At 36.6% G+C, this 18,723-nt stretch overlaps 3 protein-coding genes across 9 annotated transcripts; 1 reads left to right on the top strand and 2 right to left on the bottom strand.

The window, feature by feature from the left end:
• Window positions 1-3,613: 3,613 nt before the first annotated feature.
• LOC116178365 (uncharacterized protein K02A2.6-like) lies at window positions 3,614-7,924 on the top strand. Of its 7 annotated transcripts, XM_031497836.1 has the most exons (3): window positions 4,210-4,319; window positions 4,892-4,914; window positions 4,971-7,924. In XM_031497836.1, exon 3 carries the CDS (start codon window positions 5,009-5,011, stop codon window positions 7,832-7,834), a length of 2,826 nt encoding a protein of 941 aa, XP_031353696.1. In that variant the 5' UTR covers window positions 4,210-4,319; window positions 4,892-4,914; window positions 4,971-5,008; the 3' UTR covers window positions 7,835-7,924. The 7 variants fall into 7 exon arrangements, with proteins under 7 accessions (XP_031353697.1, XP_031353698.1, XP_031353699.1 ...); XM_031497837.1 differs by having other exon boundaries at window positions 3,614-5,249; window positions 7,653-7,924; XM_031497838.1 differs by having other exon boundaries at window positions 3,614-5,254; window positions 7,653-7,821.
• Window positions 7,925-14,701: 6,777 nt separating this feature from the next.
• LOC116178865 lies at window positions 14,702-15,733 on the bottom strand. The gene is made up of 3 exons (XM_031498496.1): window positions 15,517-15,733; window positions 15,148-15,464; window positions 14,702-15,098 (listed from the first exon to the last, which is right to left on the bottom strand). The coding sequence occupies exons 1-3, from the start codon at window positions 15,644-15,646 to the stop codon at window positions 14,898-14,900; spliced, it is 648 nt and encodes a 215-aa protein (XP_031354356.1). The 5' UTR covers window positions 15,647-15,733; the 3' UTR covers window positions 14,702-14,897.
• A 904-nt stretch (window positions 15,734-16,637) lies between these two features.
• LOC116178866 (putative nuclease HARBI1) lies at window positions 16,638-18,478 on the bottom strand. Its single transcript, XM_031498497.1, has 2 exons — window positions 18,176-18,478; window positions 16,638-17,403 (listed from the first exon to the last, which is right to left on the bottom strand). The coding sequence occupies exons 1-2, from the start codon at window positions 18,419-18,421 to the stop codon at window positions 16,690-16,692; spliced, it is 960 nt and encodes a 319-aa protein (XP_031354357.1). The 5' UTR covers window positions 18,422-18,478; the 3' UTR covers window positions 16,638-16,689.
• Between the last annotated feature and the right edge of the window lie 245 nt (window positions 18,479-18,723).

Below are 18,723 nucleotides of genomic sequence, written 5' to 3'. Positions count from 1 at the left end.
CAGAAGTTACGCTTTTTTGAATTGCTGTAACAACTTGACGTCATTGATAAACAAGTGTGTACTGTCAGAGCTGCTTGGCTTTATTTCTCGTAAGTACGGGAAATACGATTCAATTAATTTATTGACATTTAAGTGTCTTTAGTTTTAAAACTTAAGGGCATCCGCTACTTTCAAGTTCTACCAAAGGATTGTGATAGATAGCGACCATCTTCAACGTCGACGGTTAAACATTTTTACACGTGGTTTTTTTAGTGTATTCGTTCATCTGAAATTTTAAAAATGCCTTGTTTGAGACTTTTGAGGGGCCCTAATCAAAACAAAAATGGTCCCTTTTTTACATTTAGGATTATATTCTCGTCTTAAGTATAAATAGTATATTCCGAAATTTATTTGATTTTTGGAACAATCGTGATCTCGGTACATGATCTCTATATTCAAAAATGAATTTGATTTTGGAAAATCGCAACCTTGCACGATTCAATTTTGGATTGTGGTTAATTAAGCCTAAAATGGTTTTTCAATGAAATTCTCTTGCGACAACTTGTAAGCGCTGATAAAAATTCGGTCAGTACATGAACTTTCTCAATTTAGTCCATTAGTTAATAATTAGATAATTAATCATCTTAAACGTATCTCTTCGCACTGGGCGACTTAGCAGCGCTGCTAAGCAGAAGGACAGGACGCAGTGCAGCGCTGCTAAACAAACCAATATAAAGGGGCACTTACGAGTATTTACTTTGAATTTTGCAAGTATAAGCATTTGCTTACTTTTATTCATACGGGCCAATGACGCAATGGAAAGTGCGTGTTCTAATATTATGCACTAAGCAACAACGAAAGCTGTCAAGGATGATTATTTGTAATTAGTTCACACTATAGATCTCTATTCGTTGGGGGAATCACCTGCAGTTAGATCAAATACGTCATTAATGGCGCAGTTAATCCAATACGATAATAGATGTTATCAAAGTTTATCTGCGTATAATTGGGTCAAGTCGTTACCACCGGTGGTATCGGTCAGTTCCGAAAATGAATTATGTAATAACAATGCTAATCCACGTGTTAATAAACCTGTTGATCTTCTTGGTTTCTTCCTTTCCCTGATAATAATATGGCAGTACAGTTAGTGAAAAAATATACGAGGGAATTTTCTTTAATTCTTATCTAACTATGAAAGAAACCGTTCCGAGCTTCAAAAAATTACTTTGCTTACACTCACTCGCATATAAGCAAAGGCAGCATGATACACAATAAAACAGAATGTTACGTATTTCTAAATTATTGTGATAGAAAAATAACTGGTTGCATGCGACCGAATTAGATTTCGTGTTCCGAACATTTAGTTCTTGTTTGGTTAAACCACAGATTTAAATATACTATATTTAAATCTGTGGTTAAACGAACGATGCCTGCTAAGCATGCTCTACACGACTTGCGCCACCTCTGCAACCTACCCGACGGCCCGAATCGCCCGCAACGGCATCACCACAGAGTTGTATATAAGTAAATAGAGTGGCAGTCTTGTTACAGAAAATTGACTCCAATTGAACCTTGCGCAGGCCGTTGGTGAGTGTGCGCAGTAATTGACAACAGTACCGGCTTCAAATTAAATGACCCTTAAAGCAGGTTTGGCTTGAGAATAATATGGTTTCTCATTGCAACAAAAATTGAATAGAAATTCAATGTGTGGTGAATGATTTTGTTAACACTGTGTCTTGAATAAATAAGAAACATTACAATCCTTAAGAACTTTTTAATACAGTAGACTACAATACAAAGCTGGTAAGGGGCTTACATCAACAGAATCGAGAAAAGATTTTTTGAGATTCTGGTATAAAGGAAATCGTATATTTGTCGTGCGATCGAGTTTAAAGATCAATTTTGCACTCAGTGAGTATAAAAATAAGCAATGAAAGAATAAAATAAGTTGAAATTTTATTTTGGTGCGGGACAGAATTTCAGGTGTGCAATGCCGAAAACACAGTTTGAATACGGGTAGCCACAAAGTCGACAAACTACAAATGCCAATAACTCAAATATCTCAAAAATGGAGCATTGGCAGAGGGTATGGACAGTGGCACCACGCTCAGAAAGTCCCTGACAGGGCGTGTCCGAGGGCGCTGGAAATTCAGACTGTACATTCTCATGCAAAATTTGACTCTACTAAATATAAATAACTGGGCCACGCGATATGAGTTGCATTACTTCAAAGGGAAACAGTAAAATTAATAATTTAAACATTTAAGATTGTTAGATGTTCATGTTCAACACAATTTACAATTCTGATGCACTTCTGCTGTGTAAATATGGACAGTTATTGAAACAATCACATTGAAATTAATAACACTCACATTGACTAAATTAACACACAACCTTTAACTTTTTTCATTCATTATCGTCACTTGGACCACTAAATCTTCATCGGAACTCCCGGTGTTCACAATAAATTGTACATTGTCAATAAATTCATTTCTCGTAGGAATGTTATTTGCTTCTAACCAAGAACGTATCACTTCCTTACGATTAGGTATTCATTGTTGGTGGCTTATTTATTTGAACACTGATAAGGTGCGTTATCCATAATCACAATTGAGTTTGCTGGTAAATTTGGTATAAGCTGCTTCTCTAACTCTATGATTCATATCATCGTGATAATCCCCCGATTTACTGTACGACATCCTCTACAAAACCAGAACGACTACCAGCATACTACGATGTACCTCTGACCACCCCTATTGGATTTATAAACTTCCGCGATACTTCATCTGATTGTTAGCATTTACTCACTCCATATGATGGGTGAATATAGGTTTCGTCCAAGTATATAACGGGTTTCTTGTCACATTCAGGTTGTTCGTTTTCTTTTAATCTTCTTAAATAACGAGAACGCCTTACTACAATATCACTTTTTTCCATTACAACCTACGTTTGTCCTGGCACTTCTTGTATCGAAAGTTTCAACAATTGCTTGCGAAGAGTTTTCCACCCATAAGACTATAGTTGATCTTTTCTTGCATTTTTCTAGGAACATTTTAAAATAACCTTTATTTATGTACAGATCGTCGCCTACTAAACATTGAAATGGCGGTAGAGTAGGTATAATGTAAAATGGGCATGCTTAAATTATTACTCCAAAGCGTCTGTTTATTTACAAATGAATCTGAAGCATCTGAAAAGTTATTGCTGTTTTGTTTTGTGATTACTGATTATGTAACTGAATCAGGGGCGGATGGGCAACCTTGCACCGGCCCTGGAGATAAGCCGCCCGGGGGGGGGGGGCTTCAAAATTTTTTAAATAGCATTGGACTTACTTTCGTTGCCGTCTTCAATATTCATGCCATCATCACCATTGCTATCATCAGAATCATACGAATTAATCTCATTGTCATAATCAAATTGGTAGACATCGTAGATGAAGCGAGATTTAAGTTCTGTTTTTAACTGTGTCGAAGTTGCGTTGGTGTTATATTTTTTTATTTTCTCTGAAAGGAAGTTCATGCAGTCTTCGGGAAGGTCTCTTTTTTGATTAATTTCCTGAGATGTATGACAAATGCCATATACAGTATGGGAAATGGACTGTAGAAAAGTAAGGAAATAAAAGGACATTCGGTACTCGAGCGAGCATGAAGAAGGTGTTTCATTGCCCATAAAGAGAATATGCTAAACGCGTGCAAAGTGTACATTACATGGCGACGAGGAACAAGTAACTGTTAATTCGGGTCCGAAGAAAGAAAGTATATCTAAACAGTGGAAACACATCAGCGAACGATAGGCTCCGTTCTATAGCAAAGACGTGTAAAAACCTGTAAGCGAAATGGCGACAGTTGAAGATAAGCCAAGGTTAATTGGACATATCAAGGAATTCAACATGGGTCAAGACTTTCATATATATGAAGAAAAATTTGCGCAATATTGCGAAGCAAATGGAATTGAGGAAAAGAAGCGAATAGCAATGTTGATCAGCCTAATATGTGACGACACATACAAAACATTGCGAGATCTATGTTTTCCCGACAAACCACACAGTAAGACGTACGAAGAATTGTGCAAGATATTGCGGGAACATAACTCACCGCCAAAGAATACGTTCCGCGAGCGAATCAAGTTTTATCAGGAAGTGCAAAATCCAAATGAAAGTTGTAGTGAATGGTACGCGCGGATTAAACGACTAGCCATTGACTGTAAATTCGTAAATATATCAGACGTGCTCAAGGATAAGTTTGTAGCAGGTTTAAGACCAGGTCCGGTACTGGACAAAACTGTAGAATCCGAAGTCACCATAGAATTAAAGGCGATCGTCGACATAGCTGTTGCGAAGGAGACCGCGATTAAATGTTCATCCTTGACCACAAGGGACATCAATGCCGTTACAACACACAAACAGCTGCGAGGAAACCGTTTTCGATCAAATGGACCGTCTAGAATGTCAACCAGCAGTGAGCTGAACCGAAATCCTTCGGATGATCATAGTCAACGACGGAAGCCCAAATGTGCATGCTGCGGAAGGAAACACACGGGAGTATGCAAGTATAAATCATACATGTGTAACCGATGTAATAAGGTGGGTCATCTAGAAATTGTTTGTAAGCAAGTAAAGCCAATATTGAACGTTAATGAATGCGACATTCAGCCGATTTGTAAAGTAGGTACTAATGTTAAGTTAGATAGCAAACCTATAATGTTGAAGGTAAATATTAACGGAAATGAGTTGGACGTATTGCTAGATTCAGGTTCCCCGATTTCAACAATTAATGAGGCAACTTATTACAAATACTTTAATCAGATTATTAAAGTTACCGAGCATGTATTCTGTGGATATCAAGGCGATCTTATCATTCCGGTAGGATATATCGATGTAAATATTAGGTTTAGGAATAGGGTTAAGTTACTAAGATTTTTTGTAATCAAAACACGGCAAGCTAATTTAGTAGGCAGAGATTTTATGCAATTATTTAATATTAACTTTTCAGGGTTAAATGTAATTGACATCCATGATCATGCCTCTGTGATGATAACACGTGAATTTCCCGAAGTTGTGAATGGAGGGTTAGGCACATTTAAATATGCCAAGATTACGTTAAAGTTGAAAGTTAACGCCATTCCAAGCCACAGTAGACCACTACCAGTTCCATTGGTATTGAAACCTAAGATTGAAAAAGAATTGGATCGTTTAATTGCTAATGGTATTATTACGCCAGTCATTTCATCTGATTGGTCATCGCAGATTATTCCTGTCATGAGAAGTAACGGTACGGTAAGAATATGTGGTAATTATATTAAGTTGAATAAGGAGTTAGAGGACGTGTTTTATCCACTGCCACGCATTGATGACATTTATGCGAGTTTAAGTGGGAATTCAAAGTTTTCTAAAATAGACTTGTCTGATGCTTATTTACAGTTTGAGCTTTCGGATGATTCAAAAGGTCTCGTCACAATTTCAACACATAAGGGTCTCTTTAGGGTAAATAGAATGCCATTTGGAGTGAAATGTAGCGGATTTTATTTCCAAAAGCACATTGAGCAATTGTTCCAAGGCATACCCAATGTCTTCATCTTTCAAGATGATATATTGGTAGGTCATAGGGAAGAAGAAAACGAATTGGAAATATTACGAGAAGTTTTTGATAAATTGGCAAAAGCAGGGTTAAAAGTCAATGTCGATAAATGTAAATTTCTTCAGGGAGAAATCAAGTACCTGGGGTTTGTGTTAACAAAACAGGGACTGGCTAAGGATAAAGAAAAGCTACAAGCCATAAATGTAATTCCTTATCCAACCAATATGAAAGAGTTACGTTCCTTTATCGGGATGGTAAATTATTATTCGAGGTTTGTTCCCAAAATGTCTGAATTATTAGAACCCTTATATATATTGTTAAGGCAGGGTCAAGAATTTAAGTTTGACGAGGGGTGTAAGAATGCTTTTGATAGGTTAAAGTCAATTATTATGACAGATCAAGTATTGACATATTTTGACCCAGGGTTACCAATTTATATTACAACCGATGCAAGCAAAACTGGTATGTCAGGGGTACTCTCTCACATAATGCCAGATGGGGTTGAAAGAATCGTAGCCTGTGTGTCACGAACGTTTACCAAGGCAGAACTTAATTATTCTACAGTTCATCGTGAAGCGTTAGCGTGTATATTTGCAATAAAAAAATTCCATGACTATATTTTTGGTCAAAACTTTACAATCAGGACAGACCAAAAAGCACTTATAGCAATATTAGGTAATAATAAAGAAACAAACCAGACTTACGCGAATAGGTTAAAAAGATATGCACTTTATCTTTCAAATTTTAGTTATAAAATTGAACACATAAAAGGGCAGAAGAATGTGATAGCAGACTGTTTCTCTAGATTAACAATAGGTAATCAAGCAGATAATAATGTAGATACATATGATGAAAATGGACTTTATTTTACCGACACTTCAATTATTGACATTAGTCAAATTCAAAGCGAAACTGAAAAAGATGAAAATCTTAAGTTAGTGATGGAGTATTTAAAAAGTTCATGGCCAAATGAAATTAGTTCAGAATTAAAACCATTTCATAACAGGCGATTAGAGTTACAGACCATAGCAAATTGTTTATTTTGGGGGCACAAAATTGTTGTACCGCTCAAATTACAAAAACAAGTAATGTTAGATCTGCATGCGTCACATCAGGGCATTGTGCGTTCAAAAGCTTTAGCTAGATCATATTTTTGGTTCGTTGGCATGGATAAAGCGATTGAGCAAATGTGTAAGTCATGTGTGGCATGCACCAAAATAAAACCATGTCCAGACAAAATATATGTACCATGGCCAAAATCACATACACCATTTGAAACTGTTCATATAGATTATTGTGATCTTGGGAAAACTCACTTGTTAGTGATTGTGGATTCATATACCAAATGGTTGGAAATATATGAAACTCCAGTCATAACAAGTAAAGTTACAATAGAAAAATTACGCGATTGTTTTGCACGATTTGGACTACCGTACACGGTGGTATCAGATAATGCTACAGTCTTTACATCACAAGTGATGCAACAATTTTTTACGAATAATAAAATCAAGCATATGACCATTGCACCTTACTCTCCACAAAGTAACGGGCAAGCTGAGAATTCAGTAAAAACTGTTAAAACTAGTTTAAAGGCCGCTTTAGCGGATTGTTCGAACACTGGAGTAGAGTTGTCAGTTTTAATTGCGAGGTTTCTTATCACATACAGAGACACTCCACATTGTGTAACAAAAAAATCACCCGCAGAATTGTTATTTGGGAAACGAATTAGAACGAAATTTGACCTTTTGATTCGACCGAAATATCAAACAAATGATGCAAACCAAAATAACGAAAAGATGACAAGAAATGTACGTTCATTTCATAGGGGGGATGTAGTACTAGTCAGAGACTACCATGACATCAATAAAGTACAGTGGATGGAAGCACAAATAGAGGACAAAATCGGGTCAACTATGTATGAGTGTAAAACGATAACAGGAGTAATGTGTAGACGACACGTAAATCAGATTAAGTTATTACGTAAAGCCAATAAGGGAGGGAATGTGGCTATGCATGACGTTGATGATAAAACAATTGAAAATCATTCAGAAAATGACAAAGTAGAAATCCATTCTTCACATTTTGATGACATTACAGGTCAAGGTTATCGGCATAGGTATGATCAGGAGATGACACAGGAATCCAGAAACATAGTAGATACACCCATTGTAGGTCAAGATAACACCGCCTCAGAGACTAGACCTAGAAGGGGAATACGTTTACCAAGTAAATACAATAATTATGTAATGGGTTACATTAGATTAAGGGGGGAGATGTGAGATGTATGACAAATGCCATATACAGTATGGGAAATGGACTGTAGAAAAGTAAGGAAATAAAATGACATTCGGTACTCGAGCGAGCATGAAGAAGGTGTTTCATTGCCCATAAAGAGAATATGCTAAACGCGTGCAAAGTGTACATTACAGTAACAGGGCTCAGTGTGTCAAGATGTACAACGTGATGTCTGATGAAATGAGTGTCATCAAAGGAGTACCGCAGGGCAGCATCCTTGGGCCTCTTCTGTTTATCGTTTTCATCTCTGACTTACCATCAGTAACTACTCCCGATTGTAAATTACTTCAATATGCTGACGACACTCAGCTGTACGCCTCTTCCTCTCCACATAAAATTAATGAAGCTATACAATCTATCAACCTCAATCTCCAACGGATATCTGATTGGTCGACTGCTAACGGACTGATAATCAATCCTTCAAAAACAATAGCTATGTGTGTTGGTTCTAGTGCTATGCGCGTACGTGCTTTTGAACATCTCACTGTGCGGATATCTATAAACAATATCGAAATAGAATTCTCTGAAGAGGCAAAGAATCTAGGTGTATGGTTTGACAGTAACTTGAACTTTGAAAAACATACTAAAATGATGTTACAATCATCATTTGTTAAATTTAAGCACTTTTATAGTTTTAAGAAGATTTTGCCAGCTACTATAAAATGGTCTCTTGTTCGAAATTTAATATTAACTCGCTTTTACTATTGTTGTGCTGTATACTACCCTTTCCTAACTGGTGAATTAAAGTACAAAATTCAGCTCCTGCAAAACTCTTGCTTACGTTTTTCTTTTAATGTTAACTTTAGATACCATGTAACTCCGTTTTATTATAGATACTCTATCCTTAAAATGAAAGAATCACTCACGTCTCAATATATCATGCTTCTATATAATGTAGTACGTCATAAAAATCCAAATTACCTGTACGACTTACTACAATTAAGGTCCGATTTGCACTGTGTGAATACTAGGCATAAGTATTTCTATAATATACCCCCATACCGTACTTCTAAGTACCAATGTGCATTTGGCATTTTAGCGCCTCGCTTAATAAATGAGTTTATGTCCATATTAGAAAGTGGAAATAGTGTACCCACAATTAGAAACAAATTAAAAAGTCGTTTGCTACAACTATATGCTGTATAGATATAGGTAGGCATAATAAGTAACCTCTTGTCTAATTACTATTTGTTGTAACAGTTGCTTTTGGTGGAGTCGAAGAACAGCTATAAGCTGAACTCCTACCTTTTGTGTATAGCTTTCTGCACAATAAATATTATTATTATTATTATATTATTATTATTAATTACTCCAATTAAGTAGCATATACTTATTTGGCAGAAGCAACAATATATTTTTCCAAAATGAATTTCTTAAAGTTTTGCCTTAAACTGTACAATGAAGTTCTTATGGCAATAATTCTATAACCGTGTTGATGGTGACTATGCGAGACAATAAGCGAAGGAAGCTATGAAATTATTGCCATATGTAAATTGCAAGGTAAAAATTCAAGGTGATTTTTTTCTCTTATCGAGTGACGTAAAATCCAATGTGGTGTCAATAAGAAATTTACTCAAAAACAACAAATCATAAAAAGTTTGGGCACCATGTGAGAGCTGAGGAAAAATGGTTTGTTGAAATTAAGATTAATTAATAAAACAAATTCAGCATGATGAAAAATTGATTGATCAATTACCAACCACTGTTAATTTACTTACACTTTATAGTGTAGTACAGTATATGGAAACTTTTCTTTATTTGCATATTCCCCATAAATAGGCTGAGATATTTTACACAGGCTCTCTAAATACGAAAACATTCGTGCGAATTCACTGATTCGTGTAAGCACATGCAAATAATGGCGCATAATACTAGCAAACAATAGGTTAAACCTGTTTAGAAATTAAATTACGTTTGAAATGTTAACCAACCATGTGTAAATTAATTAAAGTTGTCAACGACAGGGTATCTGTACGAAATGTGCAAATCTGTTTAAAAAGTAGGAAAGATAACGGATTAATAGCAGGCTTTATGTTACTGTCTAAAACAAAACGACAAAACCAGCTAGTTACGTCATAATTATAACGCGGACTAAAAAAATTTTTCGCGGTAGACGTTTATGTAGATTTATTTACAAGGAAACCTCACACCTTGTGCAGAGGGACTAACTAGACAATATGTGTCTCACTGTCACCTCTTAGGACGCACAAATAGATCCACTAGAGTTCCGGAGTTCCCAAGTAGCACACACTTGTATTTTTAGCTTCCTAGCGCGAGCTAGGTGGCTATTACGATCACGGTTTTTTGGATATGTTAACATTTCATCAAATGTCGACGTTTTAGATCATTTTAAGCTACTTTTAAAGAACATAATTTTTTCCGTCTGTATGTATGTGCGTACTGTGGCAATTTTCCGAAGTAACGACTCGACGGATTTTGTTAAAATTTTGGATATGTTTGGATATAATTAGGCAATTCTGAAACGAAAAATAACGAGCCGGATTTTTGAAAAAAAATTTTGGAGCGCCACAACGGCATCGAACTTTTTCTTTCAAACAGCAACCTAAAATTTTTATTAAATTATTCGAAAGACATTATGTTTCAGTGTACAACCTACAAACCTACGACTATTCGGCTCGATCAAGTGGTTCAAGACGCTTCAAAGAGGTGCTTGAACAGCTTTCCGACTGCAGAGTTTCAGGAGGCCTATGGAATTTGGAAAAAGCACTGACAGCGTTGTACTGATGCCCAAGAGTCCTATTTTGAAGGATGATGATTACCTGTAAAAAATGTTAATAATTTTTTTTAGACTAACCGCGATGTTTTCCGGGCACACCTCGTAAACGATATAAATCTTAGACAAGGAAAGAGAGATGACCAGTAATAGACAGCGCGCGCGTGAAGCATATTCCAATCATTCTGCCACCACCAGTGGCGCCCGCTCGGGTTTTACATTAGGAAATTATTATTTGTTTGTACTGCTCATGCTATGATTTACATGTATCATTAATGGTACATTTATAATACTTGTATGTACAGTTGTCGGACATAATTTTGGGTTTTTACTTGAATAGAAATAGAAAAAGGCGCGATAAAAAGTACTCGCGTTATAATGCGCATTTTTTTCAGTTTTGATCGTTTCAGAAACGAGATGCGCGATATATGCGTAATAATATTGAAAGTACACTAACATAAGTATGTATATATTAGTATACCTCAGTAAAATGCCGCATGTGATGCAAACCCCGTTTTTGAAGCGATCAAAACTGAAAAAGCACACATCGTACGTGGGTAGAATAGAATGTATTTGTATTTTATCAAGTTATTTATACTACAAACCATTTACAATTCTATATCTACTAACAGTTATTGTTAAGCTTAAATAAATACAATTAAGACCTTCATTTTTTCTTTAATAAAATTAATATGGCGCTTGCGAAGTTTATTCCCCAAATGTAAACCTTCACCTTTGCAACTGATGTAATTTCTCCACAAATTCCCAGGATATGATATGCCCATCAACATCAACAAAAATTTTTTTTTCTCCAAAAGAATTGCGAACTAATTTGACCATATGTGATGGGTCATAGAAAACATGTACTTTCTTATTTCCCAATGTAAAAAAAGATTTCATTACATTCGAACTAATTTGACAACCAAGCTGCTCAGCCATTGATACATTAGATGCAGCACCATCAAATGTAACTGAGACCCCACTTCTGTATTATTGTTGTTGATGAACTCAATAGTTCGACTCACTAGCTCTTTTTTTTGTGAAGCATTTAAAGAATTAGTTAAAAAAACCTATTGATAATTTCCATTTGGCGTTAATAGCTACTGCCATGATTACAAAAGCTTCTTTGGCAAGCTGGTTAGATTCCTCTTCCAGTGCTGTCCCAAAATGTACATACCCATAATGTTTTGTTCCACCCCATTCCAAGTGTTTGCGTATTGATATTTCATCAATCATCAAAGCTATATACATTTTTCTTCCCGATATGTCGGTTTGCTTGTGAATGGCGGTTATGGCTTCGGATGTAAATCCAGGGGAACAATTCACCGATTTATACCATTTTCCGATGGTGCTTGGATGGGGCAGACACGTATCAAATACTGTTCTGACATAATTGTACCCCTTTGGAGAAAGAAAATGCAAAGTCAGTGCAAATTTTCTTAGTTGCGGTGAATATTTAGTTTTAGTGTCCTTCTTTCTCCTTAGAATCTCCTTATTAAAATGTGATACGGATTGTAATAACTTATGGTCTTCACCATCAATTAAATTCTTATCCTTCAAATTTTTTAACAAAGCTGACAATGTCATAATTTTTCTCTTATATCTACGGTTTTTCTGTTTTAAAGTTTTTATGTTTAATGACGATTTTTTATTTTTAGTAATTTCTCGTTGTAATTTTTCAATTAATTTTTTCTTCCGTGATGTGAGCAGCTCTGTTGAACATTAGGGTTCTTGCTCCGCTGGTGAAGGTGTTCTGCGCCGTCTCCTTTTCAAATTCTGTAAACACATTTTCATTCTAATGTGGCACTAGAGTTAACACAGATAAGAATGCATTCATTCTTCCAATTGATTATAATGATTATAAAGAAATTTTAGTACATTTTTTATTTGTGAGCTAAATATAATAATCTGGAACTGATTCATGTTTCCACTGGCGATATATCGTATCATATATTTCAGGAATTGAATCGAGTACAGTGCTCAGAACCTCAATTTGTTGTAAAATGTCAGCTAATACAAATGAAAACATACTTGATATTTCAGTTTTACCTGCTTTGGTTGACATGATAAAGGAAGTTCCGGAAAAATTGTGGGGACAGCTTTCGCCAGCAAAAGCGGTCTAGAAGAAGTTCTAATAAAACATTTTTCTTCAAAATGTTTTGAACACAATCTGCTGTTTTTTGTTGGTGTGAACACTATGTTCATATTTTTCACCCATTCATTGCAAATATCCGTGTTTGTGGGAAACCTAAATTGAAAATTGTATTATAATTAACGTGTTCTAAAGTTACATTTCCCAACGTATCTGTAATCTATCATTAGGTTATACATTGTTTGCAGAGATGTAGTACGTAGGACCAGGTGATCTTACACCAACAAAGTAATTATTGAACTGTAATCTGTCTTGATTGATTCACCTCCTATCAGTTTGGTTATCACGAAGGAAAATAAAATACAACCTTAGTAAGTAAATAAATCATATATTGAAAACTGTATACAAATAAAATACACGTATGTTCCTTTCTGATTGAATCTTGAGAGCAAATGCAGCCGATGATTGCAGAATGGGAAATTATTCTAAACAAAATAGCGACCATAAAATGGAATAAATGAAGGAATACTCACAATTATACAAAAGCGTTCTTTGACGATAAAGCGATGCAGCAGTTTGGAAAACGAAGTCAAGATTTATGCGTTTTATACGAAAGTCCAGATTGACGAATGTTGCCTTGTACTTCAATGAGAGTTTGGTACCATAGCAAGGTGTTGGCGAAGACGACGAAGGCCATAGTATTCAATTGAGATGTCTTTCTCCCTCCCCTAAGAGGTTTAAGCACAATGATCTTTCATCAGCATATCTTGCCTTTATCAAATGTGGTTGCAATCGATGTGTATTGTTTCAAACGTCGGTCGATGATCACGATTTTTCTATCTGCCAGTGTGCACACATTAAATGTTAAGTGCAAAGAATAGGTAGAGGATGGGAAATTAGCGGTACATTCAATTTAAAGGAAATTTTATTTAAAGACAGGTAATTGTCGCTATTTGAACGCAACATACACTGTGGTTACATTACTCCATACAAAGTAATCCGTCGCCTGAAGGTTAGGCAAGTAAACATGCACCTGCAAGTTACGTCATAGCAAAGAGTACCGTTACTCTTTGGTCATAGAACAGAAAGCATGTAGATAGTCACGCCGCCACTGGAGAATCGCTTGTATATTATAGCACTTGCTAATGTAATCGAGAAATTATCATTGAAAAGAATTATAAAGCACTATTTCATTGATGCACAAAAATCTAGGACAATTGTACGATCAGAAAAATGAAAACCTTAGAAGTATTTTATTAGTTACCATGAAGATTTAATTAAATTTAGTCATACCAGACAACCTGCGTTTTTTATCTTACCTATGAAATGATATTCCTGCAGCACACTGCACAACTAGCATTGCGATTTTTACATTTGTACGCAGAACAATTCACCATGTTTATTTCATTCAGTTTTGCACACACAAACTTTGTAAATAATAGAGAAATGTCAGTAAATACACACTGCCACCACGCTACGTGTGCCCCCGAAAATATGGCGGTCGTCTCTGAATATGTGTCAAATTCACGAAGGCCGTGAATACGGTATTACGGGCCCCCTCTCTTTCCTTGTCTAAGCTATAAATGCATATTGAAATTGATGTTTTCAAATTCAAACTTTTTTGGTTGTTTTCCACTTGGTCAAAGATATGAAAAAGTCGGTGCGTGAAGGATTTACAGCGCATTACAATAGAGTTGCTCTGGGTTTGTGCCTATCAAAAATGTCGATGAGGTTTTCGAAGAACTAAGCGAAGCAACACACTGGAACCAATATTACATTGGTTCGAAGAAAGCTACATTGGGCACCCTTAGGAAGGGGAAATCAAAGAGAGCCAACCTTTCCACCAGAATTATTGACAGGTTTCGAAAGAACATTAAATGGCGATGCAAGCTGCGCACAAGGCACCACAGGCGGAGATAGAAATGGTTCACCTAACCCTTTGGAGATTTGTTCAACTCCCTTAAAACGTTCAATGGACCAAGTGATCAAACATTGGAGGTGTATATTCGTGGTGACGCATCAGTTCCAAAAGGAAGAAAATATATACAAGTTGACATTAGAATACCAACTATTCTACGACACACAGATACACAATGAACTGCTCATAACTTCTTGAGGAACTAGATTAATGTGTAGACCAAAACGACGGGGCCATGATGACGGGATTCAAATGTAAAAAAAGTAAGGGAGAATTCGTTCCACAAAGCTTTATGTCCAGTGTTTACTTAGTCTTTACAGGGATACACTTGCGCTCTTTGCCTTGCTTTTCATTGTACCACCGCATTATATTGCCTGGAAATTGAGTTACTCCTTCAAAAATACATGTAATTGCGTGATTCCAGGCGTCCTTTATTTTATACATAGTCTTCCCACTATCGATTGGTGGTCTTGAGCATTCATCCACGGGTGGAGGGGTAGGACTCTGAAAACGACACCTTTTTGTACATAGTTGTCTAGTCATTCTCGAATACCAATTTCCGTAACTCCATTTCGGCTAAGCACGCCTTGCTGATATGTGTGATTTGCTTATGCGTATCTCCGTGTAGCATGTGGCACAAGTTTGTGTACACCTCCTCCGTTCTTTCAGAATCACCCCATATTCCGGCATCGTACGTCCAATAAACGACGCTACCGGCAATCAAACTTTTCATTAAGAAACCGCACATCGCCATAAAGCTTCTCGACGATGAAGTTTTAGGCGGACATTCGCACGGTTTCGGACGGCACATTTTCTTTACTTCCGATCCCGTGCAAATTTTAATCTTCTTGGTCGGAACTGTTGCTATTTCTGAAAGGTTACGCGTTAAAATGTGACAAATTTCTACAAGCCAAAGACTTGCTTGGTTTGCTGTAGTTTTCTTTCGGTAATGAAGCTTTGCGCTGTCTGTCGTAAACCAGCATCGTCGTCTTGGTGGAATTAGATTTTGCAAAATTGATTGCTTTTTTGTTACAAATCCTAGAGAAAGACATGTTGAAGTTATTCTAAAACGGGTACGGGCACAAAAATTTTGGCAGACAGAGTAAAATGCGAAACGTCATTGAAAAAAACATATGAACCCTGCTTCCTATTTGATATTTACGCGCACTTTTCCTTTAAGGGCCCCACACACCTCGTTCTTTCTCGACGTTTTTACCCGACGGGTAAGACGGTTCGGTTAAAACTGTTGCAAAACCGAGGTTTGTGGACTAAAACCGTCGGTTTTACCCGTCGTTCCAAAATATCAAGTTGTGCTTGATTTTTGTCGGTTTTCGTTCCATCGTTTCGGGTAAACACGAGGTGTGTGGGCTAAACACGACGGTTTTATCAGTGGTGGCACATGCACATTTTAATGCACATTTGAGATAATGACTGACTTAAGGCAAGTCAATAAGCAATTCCTCACGGAATTTATTGAGTTATACAGAAGTATTCCGTGTCTCTGGAAAATCAAAAGTGCCGAATACAGCGACCGAACAAAAAAAATAAAGGTTATGAAAAATTATTGGTAAGACTAAAAGAAGTGGACCCATCAGCGACAATAGACACAATAAAAAAGAAAATAGATTCACTCCGTGGTAGTTTCAGAAAGGAAATGAAAAAAGTTAAGGAGTCAAGAAAATCAGGAGCAGGAGCGGAAGAGATTTACACTCCTCACCTACGGTACTTTGAGCTTTTGCTGTTCCTGACAGATCAAGAAACCCCAAGAGCTGGTCTAGAAAATATAGATCAAGAAGAGGACGAGGATGAAGTAGAGGATAATTCGGAAGCTGAATTGCAGGAAGTAAGTATTTGTTATACATTTTATTGAAAATATTGTTTTAAATGAAAAGGGAATTGTTGATATTTATTGCTTTAAATGTAAAGGTAAAGTAAGTACAATATAAAATGGAATTTCCTAGCTCTGAATTTACAAAATCAAAAACCTATAGCAACAATGATATTAAATAAAGGCTTCTTGCCAAGGGACACTTCCCTCATTACAGAAATACTGCATATATTTTTCGCGAACGTGTTTGGCATTGTCTGTAGCATTTCAGTTGTGGCTGCTTTGCAAATTCACCAAAGTGTTTGGTTCAGGCCGTAAGCCCAGTTGGATTTCACCCCTTTCTATATCTTCACTGTCAAAAGAAGTTGGTGGGCTGTAATAATCACTGCTGCTTTCTCGTAAAAAATTGTGCAGCGCACAACAAGCCAACACCACTTTGTCGATATTTTCTAATTTCATATTAATGGCGGTATGAAATAGTCTAAACCTGGCGGCCAAAATTCCAAAAGCATTTTCGACAATTCGTCGACATCTGGATAACCGGTAGTTAAATATTCTTTTTTCACTATTAAGTTGTTTTTGGCTAAATGGCTTCAGAAAATCCTCGCGAAGAGCAAAGGCTTCATCCCCAATAAATACATATGGAAGGAGACGCCCACTGTTTTTTGGTTCACTTGCTAGTGGTATCCTTAATGTTCCGTCTTTCAACTTGTCATAAAAAGTTGTGTACTCTATAACGCCACCGTCAGATACTCTGCCATTTGTTCCAAAATGACAATAAATGAATTTATAATTTGCATTAACAACAGCTAATAGCACGAGACTATGACTGCATTTATAGTTGTAGAAATAGGAACCACTATTATGAGGTGGTACGATCTGGACATGCTTCCCGTCCACGGCTCCGAGACAGTTAGGAAAATTCCATTTGTCTTCGAACTCTCTCGCTATAGCTTTCCAATCATTTTCCGTTTTTGGAAACTGCAATTGAATTACATAAGTTACATAATTACATAAATTACATAAAAGTATTATTTTTTTAGAGCGGATTAACTGCAAGTGGACAAGAGGAGTCACCGGCCCCATCTCCAGTTGCGATTGTAGGGCCTTCGCGACCTACCTCCGCACAATCAACTGCTACTATGTCCAGCAGTAGTAGATCTGTTACCACCAAAAACAGTAGAGCCAAAAGATGTAAGGCCGATGACATTCTCATGAAAATAGATAAACAATTGGACAGTCAATCACAAGTAGAAGATCAATTTGATGTAATTGGTAAAAATATTGCTCATAAATTACGAACTTTACCACAGCATACAGCACTGTTAACGGAGAAAATTATAATGGACGTAATATTTGAAAGCCAATTAGGAAATGTACACAAATTTACAAAAATGAATCTATACGACACTCGAAATCAACAAAATTGGTCAGCTCAGCAGAACCAGCCGCATTTTCCTCCAATGTCATCATTCAATCCACATAGTTTTCATGCACCCGTGCAACAGCAGAATTTACTGTACCCAGCATCTCAGTATTCACAACAAAGATTAGAGGAACAGTATCCAGGTACTCAACCTCCAATTCAAGAAGTGGGCCACACTGCTCAGAATACAATACAAAATAATCAAACACAGCAATATACTGCAGCTACATATATTGCCCAATTTTCAAGTGAACTTCCGGAATTGTAAATCAAACAGAACTATAATAATAAAGTGATTTTGAAGCTAATTCGTCTTAATTTTCTTACCTTTAAGTACTCATTTTTCAGTACACTATAAATAGCATCACAAGTTTCTGGTATAATTTGGCCTAGTGCTTGAGGCGAAATAACTGCAGAAAATTTGAGATCTTCATAACTTCGGCCAGTGGCCAAAAATCGTAATGTTGATGTTAGGCGCTCGTGAGGGCTAATGGACGGCCGTAAATGAGTGTCACTTTTTTTAATTAACGGTGTTACCAATCTTAAAAGTTTTAGATAGGTTTCCTCATCCATACGAAGATAATTATGCCAATCTCCTGGCTCCAATCTTAGTTCCTCCAATAAATTTATATGGGACAACATACCTCGCTTGAGTAGCCATTCCTTGGTCCATTTGGACCGTGATCTTTTCTTCGTGGCTTCCTTTTTTTAACAACTACAGCCGCTGCCACTGCCAACAACTGTACACGGTTCATCTTTGAAAACTGACACAATTTTACCCGAGGTGTGTAGGCTCAACAGTTCTCGTTCCATCGTTCCAACAGTTTTACCCGTCGGGTAAAAACGTCGAGAAAGAACGAGGTGTGTGGGGCCCT

The sequence above is a fragment of the Photinus pyralis genome, unplaced genomic scaffold (assembly GCF_008802855.1).
Source record: "Photinus pyralis isolate 1611_PpyrPB1 unplaced genomic scaffold, Ppyr1.3 Ppyr1.4_LG8, whole genome shotgun sequence".
Lineage (NCBI taxonomy): Eukaryota > Metazoa > Arthropoda > Insecta > Coleoptera > Lampyridae > Photinus > Photinus pyralis.
Note: the sequence above shows the minus strand (reverse complement) of the source record. Positions and strands in the feature narration are given on the sequence as shown.